The sequence below is a fragment of the Symsagittifera roscoffensis genome, chromosome 10, assembly GCF_963678635.1.
Source record: "Symsagittifera roscoffensis chromosome 10, txSymRosc1.1, whole genome shotgun sequence".
In the NCBI taxonomy this organism is placed as follows: domain Eukaryota; kingdom Metazoa; phylum Xenacoelomorpha; order Acoela; family Convolutidae; genus Symsagittifera; species Symsagittifera roscoffensis.
Genome location: NC_087071.1, coordinates 4,049,276 through 4,074,048, shown reverse-complemented (window position 1 = coordinate 4,074,048; position 24,773 = coordinate 4,049,276). Strand labels below are relative to the sequence as shown.

The 24,773-nt window shown below is 36.0% G+C and overlaps 1 protein-coding gene across 1 annotated transcript in view; it reads left to right on the top strand.

Moving 5' to 3' along the window:
• Positions 1 to 24,773, top strand: part of LOC134855548 (lipoxygenase homology domain-containing protein 1-like) — a gene marked incomplete at its 5' end in the record, with an annotated part of 191,574 nt that overhangs the window by 76,638 nt on the left and 90,163 nt on the right. Inside the window, 6 exon segments of the mRNA XM_063872089.1 lie at positions 1,359 to 1,564; positions 1,805 to 1,894; positions 3,777 to 3,909; positions 4,255 to 4,406; positions 12,764 to 12,927; positions 13,462 to 13,613. Coding sequence (XP_063728159.1) covers positions 1,359 to 1,564; positions 1,805 to 1,894; positions 3,777 to 3,909; positions 4,255 to 4,406; positions 12,764 to 12,927; positions 13,462 to 13,613 — 897 coding nt within the window.

Genomic DNA, 24,773 nt, shown 5'->3' with positions numbered 1-24,773 from the left:
CTAAAAACAAATCACAACAAAGTCTATGAACAGTTATTGATCATAAAAATGTCATACGTTTTGCTATAACGAGTTCATCGAATTTTCAAAGAACTTTTATCTTGTTTTGGCTAAAATAAAAAAGATAAATAAAAAGATGAATTTTTGTTCAAAAAACATTAATCATATAATTTTCATTTATGGAAATTGTATGACTAGTGTTTTTTGATGGCGACTACAAAAGTATTTTGAAATTGCTCCAAAATTTTGCATGCAAAATTTTTTTTTGGTGTGCGTATCATAGTCCTGGATACACAAGAATGGATTTTTTTCCGTTTCTTTGGATAAATTTCTTCAAAAACGCTTAAAATTTCTAGTTCTTTTGTATGGCATGTTTATGTATGCTTTGATCAATGTCTGATAACCCGGGTTGACCTCCATAAACCGAAAATGCTTATCTTACAATTCCATACACCGAAAATGCTTGTCAGACAATTCCAATATCAAATGTACGGAAAAATGCTTGTCTTACAATTTTCATACAATCTTGAAAAATTATTCAAAAACGATTTTGAACTAGTTTCTGCGGCTTTTTTAACCAAATAAAACAGTCTGGTGATGAAAAAAACTATGTTTCTTTTTTTGTAAAAAAATGGTTATCGTAGAATTTCCATATATGAAAACTGTATGACTAGCATTTTTTTGATGGCGACAAAAAATTGTTTTGATGAAGAAAACTGAACTTGTCCTAATTTTTTTAACCGCCAATCGAGTTTTGTACTCTAACAAACATTTCCAAAAAAAATTTTTGCATGCAAAATTTAATTTTTTGCCTGCGTAACGTAGTCCTGGATACACAAAAATTGGATTTCTATCCGTTTCTGTGTATATTTTTTCAAAGATTTAAAAAAAACTCCTATTTCTTCGAACACATTCCATAATTTTTGAGATATTAAACTTAAAAAATGTATTCTTTTTTTCATTTTTTGGGAAAGTGCTAGTCATACAATTTCCATATACAAAAATTTACTAATCATAGACTTATCATGCAGTTTTTTGTTTGTGTGGAATTGCATGAGAAGTATATGACTAGCATTTTTTCCATATAAAAAAGTTATCTTAGCATTTTTGGTCAACCCTGTATTTGCCTAATTTGAATTCAATTGCATAAAAAAGTACCCGAATGTAAAAAAACCCGAATATAAAATTTCTCCGCACTTTTCAAATGGTCAGAAGGATAAATTAGCATTATCAAAAGTGAGCCGAATGTGTTGAGCCAAAACATTTCATTTGACATCTGATGTTTTGTTTGCGTATTTTATATTCAAACACACACAAACAAGAAAATTTTTTGTATTTTTCTTGTGGTGTAATTTTAGCCAATGACAGCCAAGCTCTAGTCCCCCTCAAGCTGGAAACTTGGGACATCCAGTTGGAAACAGGAGACTCCCCGTGTGAAGAACAAACTACAGTCACTCTGTGGATATACGGAGACAGGGGGGTCGAAAGGGTTCATTTGGGGGAGGAGAATTGGGTCGCAAGAGGGGGGAGGCTGTTTCAGTCACATGCCAAAGATGATTTCCAGGTTTTTCTTTTCGTTATATTTAAATAAATCGCGTTTCAACAGATAATTTTTAAAAGCTGTTAGTTAAAAAATATCCAAAAAGTCAATTTTGTGTCAGTTTGTGGATTTTTTGAGCTTATCCCAAAACTTCACTAAGTACACTAATACATTAAATAAGACAGGTTCGATCGTAACTTCGAAAGAGGTATCCACAAAAGAGGTAAAGTTTTCGCTGGGTTCCGAAAATTAGGTTGATTTTAGATCAGTATTCCGGAGGTGGGCAAGATCTTCAAAGTGCGTCTGGAACATGATGACATGTCTGTCCAGCCAACTAACTGGCACGTCAAGCAGGTGAGCAGTTTAAAAGACCAAAGATGTTTTTTTAATTTAAAATTCCTGGGGAAAAGGACCAACAAATGTGCTCATCAGGTTTTTCTCGAAAAATCACAGTGGCTTGCAAAAAATTTTTCCTTCGCGCAACAAGCACATTTTAATTGAGCCCCGCACCCAACAGAGGCCGTTTTTCTAGATAAAAATTTATATCTAATATCTAGCTATGTTTTCTTGTATTTTATGTGCAGAAATGATCTAATTCCTTTCTAGCTTTAAAAAAAAAACAGTTTCTGGAAAGAAATAACCAAAAATCAGTTCATTGCTCAACGAGATAAACATACTTTGAGTATACACAATATTCGTAGCAATACAATGTGAATTAAACCTTTTTATAACAAGCGTTACTTTGGATTAGATAGCCAAAACTATTAATCTACATCAAGGCATGTGGCCTAGTGGTTAGCACAACCGCCTAGAAAAACTGAAAGATGGTGATTCGAGCATCACCAGAGGAATTTTTTCTAGCTAGAAATAGCCTAGATTCACCTAATTTCTGATCAGAAACAAAATGATAAATTCAAAGTTTTAACAAAATTCCTGCTTTATTTCAAAGTTTCATAAAGAATTCTGATCACAAAGTTAGATTAGATATAAGGTATTTCAGGTCAAAAATAAAGAATTTCTTGGTACGGGGCGTAAAAAAATTATATCAGCCGGCGCCAAAAATTTATTTTCTATTTTTTGCAAATTTTTTTTGGGGTTCAATTTAAAACAATTTTGTTTCAGAATGATCCAAAAAAATACTGCTGTTTTTTGCTTAGAACAATTTTGGCAGCTATAATGCACTGTTTTGTGTTCATATTTCGTCATCTTGAAAAGTGGGAAAATTGGACAACATAGGCCCAGTTATAAATTTTACTTTCTTCGATAAGTTACAGTTCGTTTTAAAATTTTCTGCTACGCCCGAAGCTTGCCAGGAAAAATTTTTAATCAACAAAAATAGATCATTTGTTTATACAATAAAAAAAAACTGACGAGGAAAATTTTTTCGATCGAATTTTTAACTTAATACACCAACTGGGATTGCATAATTTTTGGTACAATGATACGATAAATGTTTCTGACGGGACATTGTCAAAGGTCAACTGGTAAAATCAAGTGACGATTTCTAAGCAGGCTACAATCAGCAACCCTTTTGAAGGTTATTTGGGTGATAAGAAATTGTATATAACAGGATATAAGTTTTTTTGGTGAATTTCGGATATCTTGAACCACGATATAAATAAATAGACTAATAGTGGTGCCACACGAAAAATTTTGACGCAAAAAAAACAGCCTTGAGTTGTAAAAAAGGTTCGTTGCGCAAAATAAATCAGTGTGTAATGCGAGATATTAGGAAAAATGGACCATGCAGAAACAAGAACTATTTTAACCAAAAGTAAACATGAGTTGATCAAATAAACAATATTAGAAATGTTTATCAAGGATAATTTTGAGAGAAAGACACCAAAAAGTCAAAATCTATCTCGAGCTATTTTGAATACTTTGGTCATGAATTTTGCTCTGTTGTTGCATTGTCTTTCGTTAAATAAAATACTTTTTAGTACTGTAAAAACAAAACCCAATTCAAAAGTTGGTTAATATTTCTTAGAAGCATCATGAATTTGAATTGTATTTGATATTGTAATATTTGATATAATATTTGTAATATTGATATTAATTATTGAGTTTTGCTTTTTGTTCCGACTTTTGAGGAAGAAAATGAGGAATATATAAGCCAGGGGTGATTTTTTTATTCAGGCCGATTTCAGAAAAGTTGATTTCGTTTGGGAATCAATCCGGAAGTCTTTGGATTGCCAAGCGAGTCTTGTTTGTATTTTATGTTTGTATTTTTTTGCAGTTGAAGATGCACAACGTGGATAGTGAAGAGTTTCTCAAGTTCAAGTTCGACCGCCTCTTGTCTCGCCAGCTGGATGATGGGGCAACTGCGAGAGAACTTCCGGCCATCAGACCTGGAGATTACCTGCTGCCAGGTTAAAAAAACACAGTTTATGTTATTAAGACTATTAAACAATTCTAGAAAGTGAAAATTTGATGACACCATTCTAGCAAATTGTATGAAGTTTGTATGATTAAAAAATTTTCATAGACTTATTTTATTGAATTGCTTGATTTCATTCATTTTGCGATCAAAGGAGGTCAACCAGGTTTTTTTAAAAATCAAATAAAAAGCACTTTTAGCGCTTTCATTTTCTCGGGTTATTAATTAGTCTTAATTTCTTCAATTTAGTGTTAAATTATGTCTTAAATTACGTAATAGTTTCGTAATTTCAGTGGTGAATTATGTCTTAAATTATGTAATAGTTTCATAATTTCAGTTGTGAATTACGTAATCGAGGTGCAAACTGGAGATGTTCCTGGTGCAGACACTGAGTCCAATGTGTACCTGCAATTGATTGGCACTTGGAGTGACAGTGGAAAGAGACAGCTGCACAGATCCAATCAGGATTCCCCCTTTGAAGCAGCACAGGTAAACAAAAGAAAAACCCTTTTTTGGGTGGAGTGTCACGTGTCCAAATATCCTAGTAGACGAAGTCGTTTTTTATTCCCGGTCAGCCGATGAATTTACGATTGGTTCGAAGCCAAAAACCAATCGTTGATAAGATTCAACTCTCGCATCATGTAAATTGAGTCACGTTGACTCAAAATGTAAATTGAGTCACCGAAATTATACCATACCAAAAAAACTGTGTCGACTTTTTTATTGGGTCGTTGAAAATTGACAACTTCCTGCGACAAAACATTTTTGAAGAAAAGTAGGCAAAAAATCGTGGTTTCGATCTGAACACATTTTGGAACTGACTTCTCCTGTCCCCCCAAAACAGCTAAAGAAACAGCACAGTTATATAGTAGTTTACTGGGCGGTCGAGAAAAAAATCCCGGTTGACAGTAAAAAAATAGTTCCCGGAAAGCCCTAAAAAAAGTAATGCCTATCGAAGTAGTCGCTTTTTTGCTTTCTTTTTCCCTTTTTTGAGTTTTTTCGGAAAATTTTGATATATATCATAGAGGTTTTCAATTATTTGAATGAAATTAGTCCATAATTTGTGACAAGTTTGCTTATTTTGTTCAGTCATATTTTATTTTAACGCTAATATTTCCTTACCAAGAATTTTTTTTAAGTTATTTTCAATTTTCCCTACCCGGGAATGCGGCTCTGTGAAAAAGCACATTCTTACGTTATAGGGCAAAAACTCATCCTTATGCTGTTTGAATAGTTGTTCACATTACTTGAAACTGATTGGTTCAAATTGATCATTTTGAAAGAAAATCTGAAGATTACTTTTCAGCTTATTTGCAAGATGAAAATTGGTAATTATGGCTGCATAATAGAACAAATCAACATATTTAACCTGTGGAAGTATGCGTGTGCACTACTTCATAATATCAACGTTATAACAAAGCGTAAAAGAATCAACTTAAACTCAAGTTCATACGCCAGCCACTGGCTGTGTGATCCCACCACGTTCACTATAACTTTGACCTTGATGGTCATACGACATTAAATAAAACATACGTAATTATAATACTTACATATTTCAACCTCTATGCCACATTCCATTTTCGAAACAATAAATAACACTAATCTCCAAGGTAGCATATATAACAACTCATCCCATCGTTAAGCTAGATCAGTTTAACAGTCTGCTAGTTGTTGTTAACCGTTGGTTAGAACTCCATATCTCTGTCTTCCTCCTCTCTTCAACATAGGTTTTGGAGCTCCTCAAAAACTTGTCGATGATCATCTTTGGTCGTACTAATTGCCGATAACTCATCAGCGATTTCTAAATCGTCAGTAGCCAATGGGCCGCTGGAATTACCTCTCGCATTGATGTCAACCGTATCTTGCACCACGGCCATTTGCTCTTTTTCCTTCTACCCGTCGCTCTCATCTGTAGTTATCGCGCATCGTGTATGCTCTTCCTACCGAGCACCCGAATCTTCTGGTTGAGTCGAGAACAAAACTGTTCCAGTCTTTGGCATGTCCGCCTGTCTCGCATTCCCGGTTTCGTCCAATTTAATTGGAGTACTGATTTTGACTCGCCTAGCCGCCGGTAACTTTGGGATCTGGTTGTTAGTTCCAATCCGCAACTTTAAATATCTTCCGGCCTGATCGATGGCCGTACGCATTCTGTGAATTTTCGCCTGAGCAATATCGATAAATTTACCCAGATTCGGGTTACGTCGACTATTAGACCTTGATATAGCGACTGCAAACGAAATCCGTCAATAACATTTCCTGCTGAATCCACTAGCGCTGGAATTCCCGACGTATGTGTAATGATTCGCCTCGATTTACCTCTCTTGATCCAGCCCCTTCACAACGTCTTGGATGTATTCTTGCCTCCAGTAAAAACGACACATCTCTCTGTCAAAATAGATATCTTCTGCGCTCCGTCGTTTTAGACTGGGAATTTTTTTGGGGACGTTTGTGTAGCAGGACTTTTTACTTGGAGTGGTGTGCTGGGGATGCAAGATTACCCCTCCTCTATTTCGACTCACTGTTTTGGGCACTCTTCCTACTTCTACATCTGAAGAGTTCTGCGTTAGATGTACGACATTCACACTCAATGAGCCACCGGTAACCACGCTCGTGCATAGTCTGTCTCCCAGAAACTTAGGTGGCCGGCGCTCTCTTAATGACGTGTATTGTGCCTAGTAATTGTCGTATCCTGTCTGATGACGCTCCCCTGACTTGGTCCCGACCTGTGGTGGAGTCTTCCCCCTTCGTCCTTTATGTCCATTGGCACAGGTTGAGGCGACGACGGTGCTTGCGGCTCTTGTGTGCCCATTTCTTGTGAATTGGCTTTATCATTTTCTACTGATTCATCCCCACCGTCAACCGTGGAAGACGACTCCATCGGACTAGCGGAGCTGCAGCTATCTACATTTGAAGTGCACTTCTTTTTTCCGAACTCGAATACGGCACAATCCCCTTTAGACAATTGTTTTGACAAATTTAACGTTTGAGACTCCCTCTTCATACCTGAGGCATGCCTATGCTCCACTGTCTTCTCTGATGGTAATGTCTTTGGCAGACTTTGTACTCCTGTATCTTCTTCCGGACTCTCCGTTGACATAAGACCTTCCCGTGAACTGTCGGTCATGATCCGATTCTCTGCAGTGCCGCTGGCGTGATCCATTGATGATTTCGAAGACCGTCCCGCACTTTCTTGAGAGGCAGCCAACGCCGCTGTCTTTCGGGCATCCCAATCGGTTTGAATGTCTCATAGTTGTGTTGTGCCTGAAGGAGATACTGCCTTCAAACCGCAGGCTTCTTCATCCCAACCACCTAAACTTATGGAGATGTCACACTTATGAAAAACCTTTCCGGAAAACAAAGTGACTGTATGAGCCGTTTCACGAACTACCAGCTCCTTTAGCAATTCAAAGTACGGTTCTGATTTCAATCTGTCATGGATTTTGCGAAAAAACTTGTAAGCTTTTGCTTTAGCCTGAAGGACCGGAGCCTTTGTTGTTTCTTCCGCCGTTGGTTCCCCATATTCGTCACATCATCCAGTTCGCTGTATTACTTCATGACTTGCCCATTGCAGGAATCATCTTCTTGTTGTTATGATCTGGAGAACACAACCCCTTTTTCCACGTCAAATTTTCAGTTGACGCCGCACGAGTGATTGAATGCCAGATCGAGTTTGGTTTACGACCAAAACGGGCCTCAAACGGAGTAAAACCCAACGATTGTTGTACTGTTGTTCGAATGCTGAATAGTATTTCATTTAGTGTTACTCGCAACCCCGGCTTTGAACTCTGAAAAGATTAAGCCATACGCTTTTACCGAAACGTTCGTATAAATCGCTCCACCATGCCCGTAGCTCTATGACTTCCCATCGGCGAAAAAATTAGGTGTATGTTTTGTTGTCGACAAAATTTACCGAATTCACTTAGCCACAAAGACCGATCCCTGATCCGTTCGGATCACCCGCGGTTGGCGTCTAGAGTAATGTAATTTTCCAAGAATTCCTTGATAACCGTTGCGATAGTTCGCTTCGTTAATTGAACCGTCGGGAACTTTCAAAACCGATCAACACGAATTAACAGGTATTTTTGGCGCTCCAAACGGCAAGTAGGGGTCCTAAAAATTCTACCTAAAACTCTTGATTTGGGTCTTCCGTTGATTCCGTCAATGCGATTTCCGTACTAGGTATTACAGCCTTTAGATTCTTACCAAATTTAATGCACTTCTTGCAATTTGCCGCGGTTAATGAGATTTGACGATTCAAAAGTGGCCACCAGAAGTAACTAATTGACACGTCTTTCATCTTAAAAAGGCCAGCGTGTCCCCTATGTAAGCTAGCCATAACAGTAGCCCTCGACTGCGGTGGAATCACCATTTTGTCTTCCATTAACGTCTTGTCTTCTTGTCTTCCATCTTGTCTTCCAGAACTCATGTGGAATTTAGAAGCATAATGACTGAAATAATTGCGGAGGTTTTTAATTGCGACACATGTACTCTCCTCCTGAGCATTAATACTGCAATTAAGAATTTCATCCGCTTTTTGTGAGGATAAAAGTAAGCACTGAGTCAAAGAACTCTGGCCAATCGAACAAAATAGAAGGAAACATTTCCGCCGGAATAGTTCGCGAATCAGCCGTTTGACGTCTTGTGGAAGTTGTACTATGTACATTCAACGAAGGAATCTCACTGAGTCCAACCCCCTGGTTATCCATTTTACTTGATTGCGATTCTCAGCCAATTCAAATGGATTAATTAATTTACATTTTTTGCAGCATCTCGGTTCTATAGTGGTTGTTGACACAAACTCTGATCAAATGACAGTTTTTGAAAGCGCTAATAAGTTTCTTCGCAGCGCATTCTTTCCAATTGCGTAACTCCCGCTCAATTTTAGTTTTTGACATGATAACATTTGACAATGAGCATTCTTTTGCGCCGGTGCAATTAGCCAATTTATTACTCTAAGTTGTGCAACGACAAATAAATTGTCTAATTCTGAGACAGTTTCAGCTCGCCCCGATGAATGACGAGAAATGTAATCTAAAAATCCCATACTTTCATCTGGTATATGTTCATTTTCGTAATCAAATGGCAATAACCTATCAATCCATCGAATAAATTGCGTCTGAGTGTTTTGGAATTGTTTTCCTCTGATAAACAAAACAATAGTGTTTTATGATCGGTAATGATTTTAAACGGTGCCCCAAACAAGCAATTCTGATAGTGAGTCACTGCCTACACAATTGCAATTCCAACTCATTGATGCTATTTTTCAATTCCGCTTCGTTTAAAAACCGAGACGAGTAAGAAACAGGATTCCATTCATCTGGATGAAATTATTCCAGGTCAGCCACTAAGCCTTTCTCGGATGCGTCGCATTTAATTCTCGTTTCCCTCCGCATATCAGAAAATTGATTTTGCACAAACTCCCCCGATGTTTGTTTAATTAGCTCAAATGCTTTTTCATGTTTACTCGTTCATTCAAACCTAGAATGTTTCATGAAGAGACCACAAAAAAGCTCCGTTGCAGCCGCCATATTTAGGATAAACCAAATGAATTGATTCATTGACCTAATCAACGATTTTATGTCTGGAATTTTTTCAGGTCGCTTCTTGTTTTCAATCGATTCCAATTTTTTTCAACCGGTTCTGTCCCCGTATTTGACAAATTAAACCCTAGCCATTCGATTTCCTTCGTGAGCACTTTACATGTAGACCATTTTACCGCCGCGTTATTTTCATTTATCACTTTTAATACCTTTCTCAGTTCCCGCCAATGGCGTTCCACCGACGCCCTGGTTGCAATCAAAATGTCATCCGGATACACATGAACCCCCCGGCAAATTCCCTACTAGAGAATCCATCACCCTCTGGAACTCATTCGTAACATCGCCTAGACCGTGAAATCCGGTCTTGAATCTATACGTACCCGTAATATTTCCTCCAACAATACTGGAATTGCATTGCCGTTTGGTTTCTTCACTCAATTTCATCTGCGAATACGCATACCTTAGGTCTATTCTTCAAAACCATATCGGGTCGTTAGTATTACCACTGATAGCCAACGCTACGTTATCCACCAGTTCATTCTTACTCGAAATCTAATATCGATTACGGTGAGTTTGCTTGTTATTGAATTTCGAGTTCAGGGCTAATTTAACCGATCCATCTCTTTTTGCCGTCACAACCGTAGGTAAGATAAAACAATCTTTAGTGCACTTACCGAGTTTCTCAAAATGTCCATCCCAGAGTAAGCCCTCAATGGTTTCCTCCACTTTCGGCGACACATGTATAGGGACTCGTTTACCTTAAACTTGAATCGGTCGGAGTGGTTAGTGAAAGAGCGTTCTCACCTCACAATTTTTAGTGCACCTTGACTTTTAAACAAAACCTTGAAATCTCTCAATATTCGTTTAATGTACTTACATTGGATGAAGAAGTAATCCCCCACTGGTGTCAGGGTGCTGTCCGTGACAACGTTGTTAATAGTGGCTTCCACACTCTTCTGCCTAACTTCAATCCCTAGGGCTGGTAAGATGTCATTCCCTCTTCGGTTATATAGAATTCAGCTTGCTTGGCAACCAAACCTTCAGACTCAACATCGACATCGACTAGATTTTTCCCAATAATTCGAAACACATCATCTGTCATGCTATAGAAGATATTCTCAATCTCGTCGGACTTTTTTCTGACCCACAGAAATCTATCTCGAATCTGCAGCTATCGTAGCTTTGTTTGGGAAAAAAATGACACTGGACTTGCACAATCTATCTGGATTCTGTCGGCCACCGGCTATTGCCCATGGCAATCTCCAGCATTTTTCTGTTTTCTCTGCCGTCCTTGTCCATAATCTTTTCAATAACAAAGACTCCAAATTCCTCGTTATCTTGTTCTTCCAACTTGTTTTGGAATTGTTTTTCTCTGATAAACAAGACAACAACGTTTTATGATCGGTAAGCATTTTAAACGGTGCCCAAACAAGTAGTTCTGATAGTGAGTCACTGCCCACACAACTGCTGGCAGTTCCAACTCATAGATGCAATATTTCAATTCCGCTTCGCTTAAAAACCGGGACGAGGAAGAAACAGGCTTCCATTCATCTGGATGAAATTATTCCAGGGCAATAAATGTAAAAAGTCCACGACAATTACAGTTATAACAAAAGATTTTCTTCGCCATACAATGATTTCTATGGTTTGGTTTCAACAGGTTTCAGCAGTTATGGCTTTTATCCAATACTTGATTATTAACACCATTAACCGGTTCGCGCTTAACAAAACCTCTCCTGGGTTTACTTTACTCGGCCCGGCGTTATTTGGCCGGTTATTAATTTTGCGTTTCCCGAAGGTAAGTGCCTCCCCCGGGCTCATTGTTTCCATGCATAACTGTTTCTTTAACTTTCTCGTTCTTCATATTAAAAATAAAAACGAAGCGAACAATCGATGCTTCACGATCCCGAAATCGAAAATTCAAGTACGGTCACTCAATGCTTCAAAGAACTGTTCCATACTCTCAATATCCCTTAGCTTGCGCCCAAAGAAAACAAATCTTTCAATCGCCTCATTCGGTTCTTTTCTGAAACATATCCATCGAAGTCTTTCACAATTCTAAAAACTTCATGTCCACGACGTTACGATATGGATGTTTTTTATTGAAATATCTTCGTCCTTGTTTCCTCAAAGACAAAAATAGTTTTGATTTCACACCTTATCCGCTTCTCCCCGAGTCGATCCTTTGAATGTCCGACGTTCATCCTCCGGCCGTCGGTTTTCCTCGGCTCGCCATGTCGTTACGGCCGTCTCATTCCGTGCCTCACGATAGGCTTGTTCCTGCTGATCCTCTGTCCCCAACAGCCCTCCGGGTACCGGACAAGGATTTTCAGGTAAACCGCTGTCTTGCAACAAATCCTCGATTTCAATTTCCTCCTTAGCAACAACAATCAGCTGAAAAGTTTGCCTCCATTATTCCGACGATACCGGAGGTTCTTGCGAGGGCCGGCCCAGAATGCGTCTAACCCACGGTAGGCCGAATCCGTATTTGGCTGCGCCATGTGGAAGTATGCCTGTGCTCTACTTCATAAACATCAACGTAATAACAAAGCGCAAAATAATTCGAGTTCATACGCCAGCCACTGGCTGTGCGAACACGCCACGTTCACTATAACTTTGAACTTGATGGTCATACAACATTATAAAATAACATACGTAATTATAATGCTTACATACTTCAACCTTTACGCCACATAACCAAGTATACATTCTTTCCTTTTTTCGGGCAATATGTTAACTTGACTCTTGACTGCACTTCAAAGCAATACGCATCGATTATTTTTACGCATATTTCTAAACAACTTCGAAATATTTTGACAAAAGAGGTGGGGACATTATTTAGACTTGATGTTTGGCGAAGGGGTGAGCGGGTCGAAATTTTACAATCATTTTCAGGCTACTGTGAATTTTTCGATCCTTGTCACTTTTAGAAAAACGTTTCTTTCCATGGGAATAAAGAGTGTCAGAAGGTTCGAATGACAAAACCTGTTTTATTCAATCAAAACCTCTGTTTTCTTAAAACTCCAGAAGTTTTCATTTTTTTCCCGAATTTCCTTCAGAATTTGTTTACAAAATACTAAGAGCGCGCCAATGAAGAAAATTTATATGCTCACGTTGATTCATGCGCAAACTCAAGTTTGAAAAAACTACATCGCTGATTTTTCTCGGAATCATCGCTGATAAAAACTCAAAAACACAAACCCACCCACCCCCCCCCCCCTTTGATAAAAGCCTTCCTTTACATCGTTCATGATTGCACACTTAACTGTTTTTGACATTTCCAAGCCTAAAAATTCAATATTGCAGCTGGACGTGTTCCGTCTGGAAGCAGTGCACCTGGGCCCCCTGAGGAGTGTGATTGTGGGCCACGATGGACTGGCGAGGGGGGCTGGGTGGTATCTGAAACAGGTCACAGTCAGGGAGAAGGAGGAGGACATGGATGACAAAGCATGGATATTCCACTGCAACAGGTGGGCTTATGGCTGGTGCTTTGGAGTACTGTTCTGGGGGGGGGGGGTAGTTTTTCTGACAGATCCTTTTGCTTTTTTACATCGTCTGTTTGATTCCGGTTTTTGACAGTTTTTTCTGACAGTTCCTTTTGCTTTTTTACATCGTCTGTTTGATACCGGTGTCATAACTTGCTGAAAAAATGAAGAAAAAAAATGAATTATGAAGATCGCGGTTTGAACGAAAAGTGTCGATGATGAAGAAAATTTCTAAAAGTTATCCAAAGTTTTTTCTCAATTTTACACCTTTTTTGTCTGTTCTGCCAGCTTTCATAAAATAAAATTGCCCAAAAATTTTTTGATTTAAATCTTATAGTCAAATAATTAACAATTCTCTAAAATTTGCATTGAAATACTTGGGCCAATTTATTGTGAAATTTTTTTTATAGTATTATGATGAAAATTGAAAATGTCGTCAAGAAATGCCCGCGAGACGCAAATAACTTTTACAATTGTACAATTGTTGCTAGTCTTATATCTTTTTATAAAAATATCTAGGTGGCTGGACAGTTCTATGGATGACAAGAAGATAGAACTGGAATTGTTCCCCTCCCCCAAGAGTGAACCCCTTCTGGTCCAGGAGATATCAGATGTATCCAGGGAGGCATCCGCATTTGCCAGAGGAGACAAGGCCAACGCCGAAACAACTGGTATGGATTTAAGGTTTTTTAAAACGTTCATCCGTATTATTTTATATTACCAATCCTTATATTACCAAATTACGGCAACTTGCTCAATGCCCCCCCCCCCCGCCCTCAATTCTGGTTGCCAAATTTTTGCAAAGGGTCCCCTTTTGTTATAATTTTACGGCATCCATTTTTGGCTGACCAAACTCAAAAATGATCTAAAGACGCGTCAATATAACTAATGTTCAGTGGGGGGAGGGGGTGTGAGGGTGTCCAAACCCCCTCTTGGGCAAATTTTTCCAAAAAAGCCTAAAATCATCCCTTCTAGAAAAGTTGTAACGCACGCGACCGATGACACGCGTTCGATTTGCTATGTATACAGTCTGCTACTTCATAGATAGCTCAATTACCGTAATCATGTTTGCTTAATTTTTTGTTGCCACACGTACTGAAATTTGGGCTCTTTTTCCTTTTCACCCCACCTCAGACGAGCTTCAATTTTTTAGTGTAACGAGTGGTTTTACGAGGTTGATTATGAGGACTAAATATGTTTGTCAATTATGTCTTTATGTCAATTTTCATAACAATCGGACAATGTGGTCAACAAACTTACTTGTAAAAATTTGCAGGTGGGGGGGGGGGAGGAAAAAGAACCGAAATTTGTAGCTAAATTCAAATCTGGACATCATTTACTGAAACAAGTATATCAGTTAACAAGATTATCAGGGGGGGGGGGGCTGGGGCTGGGCCAAAACCCCCTTGGGCAAACTTTTCCAAACAAAGCCTAAAAACATCCCCCCTTAGAAAAGTTGTAACGCACGCGACTGATGACACGCGTTCGATTTGCTAAGTATACAGTCTGCTACTTCATAGATAGCTCAATTACCGTAATCATGTTTGCTTAATTTTTTGTTGCCACCCGTACTGAACTTTGGGCTCTTTTTCCTTTTCCCCCCACCTCAGACGAGCTTCAATTTTTTAGTGTAACGAGTGGTTTTACGAGGTTGACTATGAAGACTAAATATGTTTGTCATGGCTTAATTAGTCTCTATGTCAATTTTCATAAAAATCGGACATTGTGGTCAACAAACTTACTTGTAAAATTTAGCAGGTGGGGGGGGGGGGGAAAGAGCCGAAATTTGTAGTTAAATTCAAATCTGGACATCGAAAATTCATACAAATTTCAGATCTGTATCGGTCCTGTTGCACGTCTTTTTTTTGCTGTACATGTCTGAATCAGACATGTACAGACATTATAACTATGGAAAAAGTCAGGTGTGATCATGTCTGCTTCAGGCATGTCCCAGGTATACTTCAGATCTGATTTTACATGGTCCTACCTGGATCAGGCATGGTCATACCTGACTTTACATGATCATACCTGGACCAGAAATGATTACATCTGACTTTTCATGATCATACCTGGACCAGACATGATCATACGTGACTTTACATGATCATACCTGGACCAGACATGATCATACTTGACTTTACATGATCATACCTGGACCGGACATGATCAATCTTGAAAAGACATGATCATACCTGGACCATACATGATCATATCTGATAATACATGATCTTACCTGAACCAGAACTGGTCATACCTAACAAAACATGATCATACCTAGATCAAAACTGCTTTTTAAAAACTCCGTAGGCCAAAACTCAAATTACCATTTGATCAATTATAGACGCATTTACTGAAACAAGTATATCAGTTATCAGAACTATTTACCTTTATATCAGAAAAAAAGTAATTGGATAAATTATAGGATGTCATGTGCCAAAATTTGATTCAAAATCATAAGAGCAAATAGTTTGAATCAAGTGCATTTGGAATAGTTATGAGTACGAGATGGTATTGGCACTTGGCGCATTAAAACAATTAGGTATTGACCAAAAACCTAGGTATCCACCACGTTTTTCCACTGACAAGGGCGGATTTATATTTATTACTAACTACTGTATTTATTTATAATAGACTTTCTTAAAAATTTACCCCCCCCCATGAGATACGGAAAAATTGCACGAAAGAGAAACTGTGAAAATTTTTTCTTACGCTGATTACCAACAATGAAATTTTCTTGTTATTTATCTTAAAAACAAGACACGTGAAAAAAAGTTGTAATTCTTTTCGAAAATTAATGAAAAATCAAATAAAATGGTTTATTTCTAAGAAAAGAAAAGAAATATCTTTTCTATACAGAAAATACGTCATATCTGACAAGGTATTGTCATGTCTGACACGGTATCGTCATGTCTCACTAGGTACAGTCATGTCTGACCAGGTATGGTCATGTTGAACCAGGTATAGTAATGTCGGACCCAGGTATAGTTATGTCTGAATCAGGTATAGTTTGCAAACGGCAATAAGTGCAGATGTGATCATATGTGAAACAGATATGTCCAGAGCTGGAAAACAGCTAATGTCTGAAAATTGTATGATCAGACGTGAAATTGTGAGAAAAGTTCGGTACGGGCAGTTATAAAAGAGACCGCTTTGGATACCCAGCGGATGATTTAGTGGTTATTGGGCGGGCAGCCTGTTCAGGGATTCGATCCACAAACTTCTGAAGTGTCGCCTTTGGTACTGTTTTAGGGGATCCGTTTTTTCCACTAGCCCTAAATTTTTTATATGCGTCCTCGCGCGCTAATACGTGCTAAATTGGAGGACATATATCATATCAATCGATAACCACTCTTGTAATTTGATTATATATTATTTTCATACTCGAGGTTTTAGGTTTGAGCCAATTAAACATACCCGAACCTCTCTTTTTTTTCTAAATTTATCTGATTTCCACCATCGTTTCATCAATCTTCGATTATAATGCTCAAAACTACCTCTTGCTAAAAAAATTACCGCTAAAATTTGTTTTAAAATACCCAAAACAATTGATTTTTCTGTTGCAGCATCCGATTATTTTTAGCCTTCTTAATTTCGTTCTTACCGAATCGATTTTTCTATGCAAAATTATGAAATGAAAAAAAAAGAACGCATTTGTTTTCTTATCTGGAATAAATTGATTATATTAGATTTTTGCGGTCGAAAATCTGGTCAACATGTTCGATTGTCATATCGCCCAAATATCGATTATCACCAATTATTTTCTCGAATATGAAATTTCAGCGAAGTTTATGGGTAAAGATTGATTAAATGATAATTGATTATCGTGGGCGGAAAGTTTAGTCCACGTAACAATTTGTAGGTATTTTTTACAGTTTCAATCGATTGTAATTAAAATTTGCTTACAAGTATCTGATTGTTTTTCTAATAAAATCCTGAAAAATGATTCGTTTTTTAAATAGGATATGTCGCCGTTTTCTGCAAAATAATGAAAATAATGAAAATGAGAAAGAAATTGCTGAAAAATTAAACAAAATGGTTTATTTGTAAGAAAAGAAAAGAAATATCTTTTCTATACAGAAAATACGTCATGTCTTACAAGGTATTGTCATGTATGACACAGTGTTGTCATGTCTCACTAGGTACAGTCATGTCTCACCAGGTATGGTCATGTCGAACCAGGTATAGTAATGCCTGACCCAGGTATAGTCATGTCTGAATCAGGTATAGTTTGCAAACGGCAATGAGTGCAGATGTGATCATATGTGAAACAGATATGTCCAGAGCTGGAAAACAGCTAATGTCTGAAAATTGTAGGATCAGACGTGAAATTGTGTGAAAAGTTCGGTACGGGCAGTTATAAAAGAGACGACTTTGGATACCCAGCGGATGATTTAGTGGTTATGGGGCGGGCAGACTATTCAGGGATTCGATCCACAAACGTCTGAAGTGTCGCCTTTGGTACTGTTTTAGGGGATCCATTTTCCACTAGTCCTAAATTTTTTATATGCGTCCTCGCGCGCTAATACGTGCTAAATTGGAGGACATAGATCATATCAATCAAAAACCACTTTTGTAATTTGATTATATATTATTTTCATATTTCGAAGTTTTAGGTTTGAGCCAATTAAACATACCCGGAGCTCTCTTTTTTTTCTAGATTTATCTGATTTCCACCATTGTTTCATCAATCTTTGATTATACTGCTCAAAACTACCTCTTGCTAAAAAAATTACCGCTAAAATTTGTTTTAAAATACCCCAAACAGTTGATTTTTCTTTGCAGCATTCGATTATTCTTAGCATTCTTATTTTCGTTCTTACCGAATCGATTTCTCAATGCAAAATTATGAAATAAAAAAAAGAACGCATTTGTTTTCTTATCTGGAATAAATTGATTATATTAGATTTTTGCGGTCGAAAACCTGGTCAACATGTTCGATTGTCATATCGCCCAAATATCGATTATCAACAATTATTTTCTCAAATATAAAATTTCAGCGAAGTTATGGGTAAAGATTGATTAAATGATAATTGAATATCGTGGGCGGAAAGTTTAGTCCACGTAACAACTTTTAAGTTTTTTTTTACAGTTTCAATCGATTGTAGCTAAAATTTGCCTACAAGTTTCTGATTGTTTTTTAATAAAATCCTGAAAACTGATTAGTTTTTTAAATAGGATATGTCGCCGTTTTCTGCAAAATTCGAACACGAACGATGAGTTTCATCCCCTTGTTCACCACTCCAACTCCCATTCTTTTACTCCTCTAACCCTGCCGCGTCCACCGTTTTTCTCACAATCCCACGCTAACTCGACAAGAGTTGACGTTTAAAACTAAAATCAATGAATAATAAGGATATCCGGTTACTGTGCAAGTACTACAGAAGTTCCGACCATATTATTTAAGAAATGAAAAAAAAAGTTTTCGTAGCTTTTTTCAAATAAGTGTTGATTTTAGTGGTGGTGTGATTCGAGACTTATACAAAAGCGGAGAAAATTGTTGAGATATGATCGACAACACTTTTCCTCAAAAAATGAATAAAAACGAACAAAAACAAAAAAAATGAAAAAAAAAATTTTATAATTTTTTTTTGTTTAAAAATTTTTAAAAACTTTTAGAGAACCTTTTAGAAAGTGCCGAATAAGCGCTATATGAAAAATTCAGAACTTTTTTTTACAGTAAAGCCAACTTTTTATCCCTTAAGTCTAAAAAACAGTAAATTTCCGGGCAATGAGCGTTACTCGATCGCGTTATTAGCTCAAATTTAGACAAAAACAAAAATATAAAAAAATTGAACCAGTTTGTCTCAACACTGGGAAAAAATTGAAATTGATTTTTTGAATGTCTTTGAATCACGACTGAAAGCGCCTCAATATGATATATCTCTCAACTCATCCTGATGATTGTTTGTGGTAGCTGAATTTGGGCGGAAAACAGAAAAAGGTAAGAAAATTGGGTTATAAACCCTTACAATTGAGTAAAATGAATTATAAAACTTGCGAAACAAAAATGAAAATAAATATAAAACAATCTATTTCTAATCAATTGAGAATTCATTTTTTAAAATTCAAAAACATTGACAGTATAACCCAGGAAAGACAGACTAAAAATTAAATATATTCGATTTTTAGCCAAGAAACTCCAGTGCGGAAAATCGCTTATCAAAATAACCAATTACGCTCGATTCCTCTACCACTTTTTTTAACACCCCCTATCTCCTCACGATGATCCCCGCCCCGTTTTCACCGTCTCCAGTCAAATCTGATAATAAAAATTTATTGAATTTTATTTTTAAAAAATTTAAATCAAAAAGAGTGCATTGCTTGGACAAACATTGATTCGCGTTACAATGAAAACGAATTGAACGATCATAACAGTTTAAAAGCAGATTTCGGTTATCAAGCAAATTATCATTGATTGTATGGTTTTGAGTTACACTTCCTTTTAGAAAATTTTGCCTCGGAGAACCATTAAAACTGATTATTAATCAAAAAGAATTAGTGCGGGAAGGCTGTTTTTATTTCATTTTTTGTTTTTCTTTGATCATGCTAGCGTATCATACCAACATATGCTAGCGAGGCATTTACTACTGAAACCCTCAAAAAATTAGAAAAATCTTTGAACAGGATACAGTTTCAAATTGTAAAACAGGGAATTGGTATTCTGCTTCAAGTTATTGTGATATATTGCGTCACAATTTTATGTGTTTCTTTTAGCTTTGAAGTTGGCAAACTCGCGTTAAATTTTTGAAGCTGTGTCTGCATATGGTTTGTTTTTATCATAAAGAAGTGCATCTTTCATGAGCTAATTTTTTTTTGGCAAATTCAGGGCTTAAAAAATTTATAGCTTAACGAGGCCAAACTGTGCACTGAATAGGCGCACAATGCTGTGTCTGAATGTTCTTGGATTCCAGAGACAAGTCCTTAAACATGTTGCAAAATTTAAGTGGATTCCGCTTGCAAAATTTCCATGGTTCCGCGTGCAAATATCTGTAACGTAATTTTTGCCTTCACGTTAGTTTTAATACGGATTCCTCAACGAGCAAAAATAGGTAGTTGTTCTGGATTCTGTAAATGTAAACGGATTCCGCAAATGTTAGTAGATTCCGCAATATTTTGCGGATACCGCCGACATTTTTCGGATTCCACATACGATTGCGGACTCCACGACCGTTTAAGTCTACTAAACGGATGTATTATTATTCTTTCATGACTTCCACAAACTCTTCCGGATTCCGCAAAATTTGTTGCGGATTCCACAAATTTTATTCCTGCTTCTGGAGTAATTTTGAGCAATACAGTGTTTTATTTGTCCGTGGAATCCGCAACAGCAAGGAAGGTCACAGGAAAGTAGCAATATTACGGGTTCCGCAAAAAATATGATTTTGGCATGTTGTGGAGTCCACTAACAATTCACAAAATGCACAGTTTGGCCTCGTAATTAGGGCTTTTTTCATTTGCTCTCCCGTGAAACAATTGATGATTTTTAGGCTAAAGTTTAGAATAAAAAGTTTGAAATCAAAACAACGTTTTGATGAATACTCTCTAATTTCACTAACAATTAATCTTTTCAAGTCAATCTTTCTGCGATAGGCTCGTCGACTTCTGATGTGATTTTTTTTCATTAGATTTGGTTACTCAGTCCTCAAGATTCATCAAATTTTGACTGCTCTTTGTGTTTAACAAGCTACTATAAGTCTGATTTACATGAGATTAAAAATGAGATTATGAAATTATCACAAGAAAGGATCGTAAAACTTGCTTAAAATTGCACCAATCGACACAGGTTGCAACAAAGTTTTTTCTGTGTGCATAGATCTTAGTTTCATTTTGCATTGAGCTAAGCTTCAAAATTATTTGCCGGAGCCTAAACAACACAATTTCTATATCCTTCTTTTTTTCAAATTTACAATCAAATAAGCTTGAATCTAAAACTAAAAAAGCCTGTTGATGGTTAAATTTTTTACTTCAAACTTCATTTTTTTTTTCATTTTTTTGTAACATGTGAAAACCGCAGCTATTTCGTAAAATCAATTGTTAACCCAAAAAGGTAGTTGAATTAGTCAAATGAGTAAATTGCCGCTATCTGCTTGTCAACTAGCTTTATTGAAAAATGGAATTGCAACTTCAGGGCTTAACTGCATTTTAAAATTAAAACAAAAAACAATTAATTGAATTTAATTGAATGCGTAAATTTTACATATTGCCCGGGTTGACCTCCATAGACCAAAAATGATAGTCACACAATTTGAGACAAGAAAAATCACTAATCTTAGACCTTTCATGCAATTTTCTGTACTTGCATGGAATTGCATGAAAAGTCTATGATTCGCATTTCTCCAAAATGAAAATTGTATGATAAGCATTTTGAGCCAACCCGGGTGTAGATTTATTTCATCGAAAGAAATTCATTTTTTATAAGAATTGGATTAGAAAAATACAAACGAAATACCTTTTTCGAAATTTTGAAGCAAGAAAATCAGTACAAACGTTTTCAATCAATTGTTAAATAATTGATTCACTGTCATTTCAAAAATTATGAATTCATGTGAAAGCGCCAAATTGAGTTTAATCTTCTAGAAAAGTCTAGAATGTTCCACGGAACGTCAATTCCGAGCATCTCTAGTTGGTCGTGATGATTGCGTCTCATCTGTAGTTTTGGTTTTCGCATGATCGTTTTGCTGCCCTTTTTCTTTGCTTGATTTTTGTTCAGAAGATTCTTTCGATTTACTCATACAAGAACCCATTTCTTTCCAGGTATAGAGGAACTTTGATTGCTTCAAGATAGCGTCAAGAATTTTCTTCTAGAACTTTCTTTCCTCCTTTTTGAAATCTAAAACAATCCGCAACTGACTATTTCATTTCTTCATAGAAGAAACATAAAAAGATTATAAAAAAATGTAGCAAGGGTGCATATTGTTTTATATTGATTACAGTTGCGCAAAATGACGGGTAGTTTATCCGAGAGAAAGTTGTGAAAGTTAACTTCAAATTTTTATCAGATTGGATCGAGTTATCAATGATATCGTGATTCAATCATGATTCAAACAGCATAAAAACGACAAAATCGTTTGAAATTGTTGTCTATTTTTTTGGCTATTCTCTATTTTGAGCGACTGAAGCTGGCAAACAGTTGTGTTTTAATAGAAAAAACTTTTCTTTTATTTCGTGAAAATATTGGTTTTTTTTTCAGAAAAACTATTCTCCAAGCCTCAGTTAGTGCTATGCATAGACAATGCAATAAAATTCTTCTTTTTATGGTTTTTTTTCTACTAATAATCTGAGCTTTTGTCTGGTTACTCTCACCCCACGCAAAGAATTAACATAAGTTTCAAAAAACAAATTAATTAAGTTTTTGTAGGGTGTAGTGACAATTCTCTGTGCTAATTGCACAGCAACCGGCTACTCTTTTTATCTTAGGTTATGATCCCCTACAACAGATTTTCAAAACATTTTTCGAGATGTCTATGATAATGTGCAGTTTTTTGAGTTTTTTTTTCAGTTTGCGTTTCAATGTTACAAACCGAACTTCGATGTAAGAACTTCGTATTTAGAGGCATAAAATTAGAACTGCATTGATACTGCGTAACTTTGGAGAAAAGGTCTACAATTTTTCCACTCGGTGTCCAGCCGATGTTTTAATGTGAAAATCTGTCTTCCACTCTTTGGTTTGAATTGCTCATTGAAAAACTCATTAAAAAACAACTGTCATTGATTATGTAATTTAAAAAATGCAAAATTTGAAAAAGATTATGAACAGGCTCTATCGGAAAAAAATGATTAATCTGTTGCCATGGAAAGCTTGAAGAAAACGCGAATAGTGATGAAGAAAATCAAAGCACAATTTTACAATTCGTCTTCCCAAGGACATATTTTGATTATGAATAAGGATTGAAAAGGATTTTTTAAACATTTTATTTGGAGCGAAACTAAACTTTTTCTACAAAAATTACTTTTGCTGCAAACTGTTGAGCCAAAAATACTGTCGCGCCTAATTAATTGATGATATACATCATACACATTTCTACATTTTTTAGAAAAAAATTTTTGTGTTTTAAATCAAAAATTATTTTAAAAAACTTCAATTTTTTGTTGCATCATAAATACATTTGAAAGCTGAAAAATTGTAAATCAGTCAACATTATCACATTTTTGTACGTGAACAGACTTTTAGGAAAAAAAATAACGCATTCAAATGCCAAAATTCTGAAAACAACAAAAACTTTTTTTTCGTGAATGAAAATCAGTTTCTGATTAAAAATTCTAATTCAGTCCAAAAACAAAAAAACAGAAAAACTTATTTCAATACTGAGACAACCTTATTTCCGAATCCAAATCATGTGACGCATTTTCTTAGCATTAGCAGAGACAAAAAACACGCTAAGCACAATTTCAGCAGCTGTGCGAATTTCTTCAAATTGGGTGTCGTGAAACTCTTGCATTAATTATGTTTACATCAAAGATTTACCTGGTTCTCAAATTAAACCTCGAATCATACATTTTTCATATTTAAAAACCGGCTACTCTTGTTATCTTAGGTTATGATCCCCTACAACAGATTTTCAAAACATTTTTCGAGATGTCTATGATAATGTGCAGTTTTTTGAGTTTTTTTTTCAGTTTGCGTTTCAATGTTACAAACCGAACTTCGATGTAAGAACTTCGTATTTAGAGGCATAAAATTAGAACTGCATTGATACTGCGTAACTTTAGAGAAAAGGTCTACAATTTTTCCACTTGGTGTCCAGCCGATGTTTTAATGTGAAAATCTGTCTTCCACTCTTTGGTTTGAATTGCTCATTGAAAAACTCATTACAAAACAACTGTCATTGATTATGTAATTTAAAAAATGCAAAATTTTCTTAAAAAATATGAATAGGCTCAATCGCAAGAAAATGATTAATCTGTTGCATTGAAAAATTTTGATGAAAACGCGAATGCTGATGTAGAAAATCAAAGCACAATTTTACAATTCGTCTTCCAAGGGATATATTTCGAAAATGAATAAAAATTGAAAAGAAATTTTTTACATTTTATTCGGAGGAACACTAAGCCTTTTCTACAAAAATTACCTTTGCTGCAAACTGACGTGTCAAAAAACTCTTTTTATTGATAATATTTATAGCATACATCTTTCTAAACGTATCAGAAAACTTTTTTTTTCGTGTTTTAAATCAAAAATTTAAAGAGAGTTTTATTTTTTGTTGCATAAAATTAATTGAAAAGCTGACAACTTGTAAATCAGTCAACATCATCCCATTTTTGCATGTGAGCAGATTTTTAACAAACAAATCACGCATTCAAATGCCAAAATTTTGTAAGCAACAAAACCTTTTTTAAACTTTTCTGCGGCTAGATTGTGTCAATAGTGGCATAAAATTGTAGATAATGTTCTGTTTCTACTATCAGCTAAGAAAACTTGGTTAGAAATGAAAAAAAAAAATAAACCTGGAGCTTTCACTGTTGCAAGTACAGCAGATTTCGACCCAATTTAATTTAAATTCTTTTTTTTTAAAGAAGGATAAACAGATGTTATGCGAGATTTTTACGACCCCATTGGTTAGAAAATGTTCTTTGAAAATTAATGCAATTATAAAAAGTCTCAATTGTTTCATTATTTAATTTTTTTGTCAATTTTTCATGCTACGCGGTTGAATTTTAAGAAAAATGATCGAAATATAAGCCAATATAAGTTTGAAACTTTAGTTAGAATCAAAATAAACGGGAGTCAGTCTCTGATTATAGTTTCTATTTGAGTCCAAAAATAAAAAAAAACAGACAAGTTTATCTAAAAACTGAGACCACGTTTTTCCGGAATCCATTTCATGTGACGC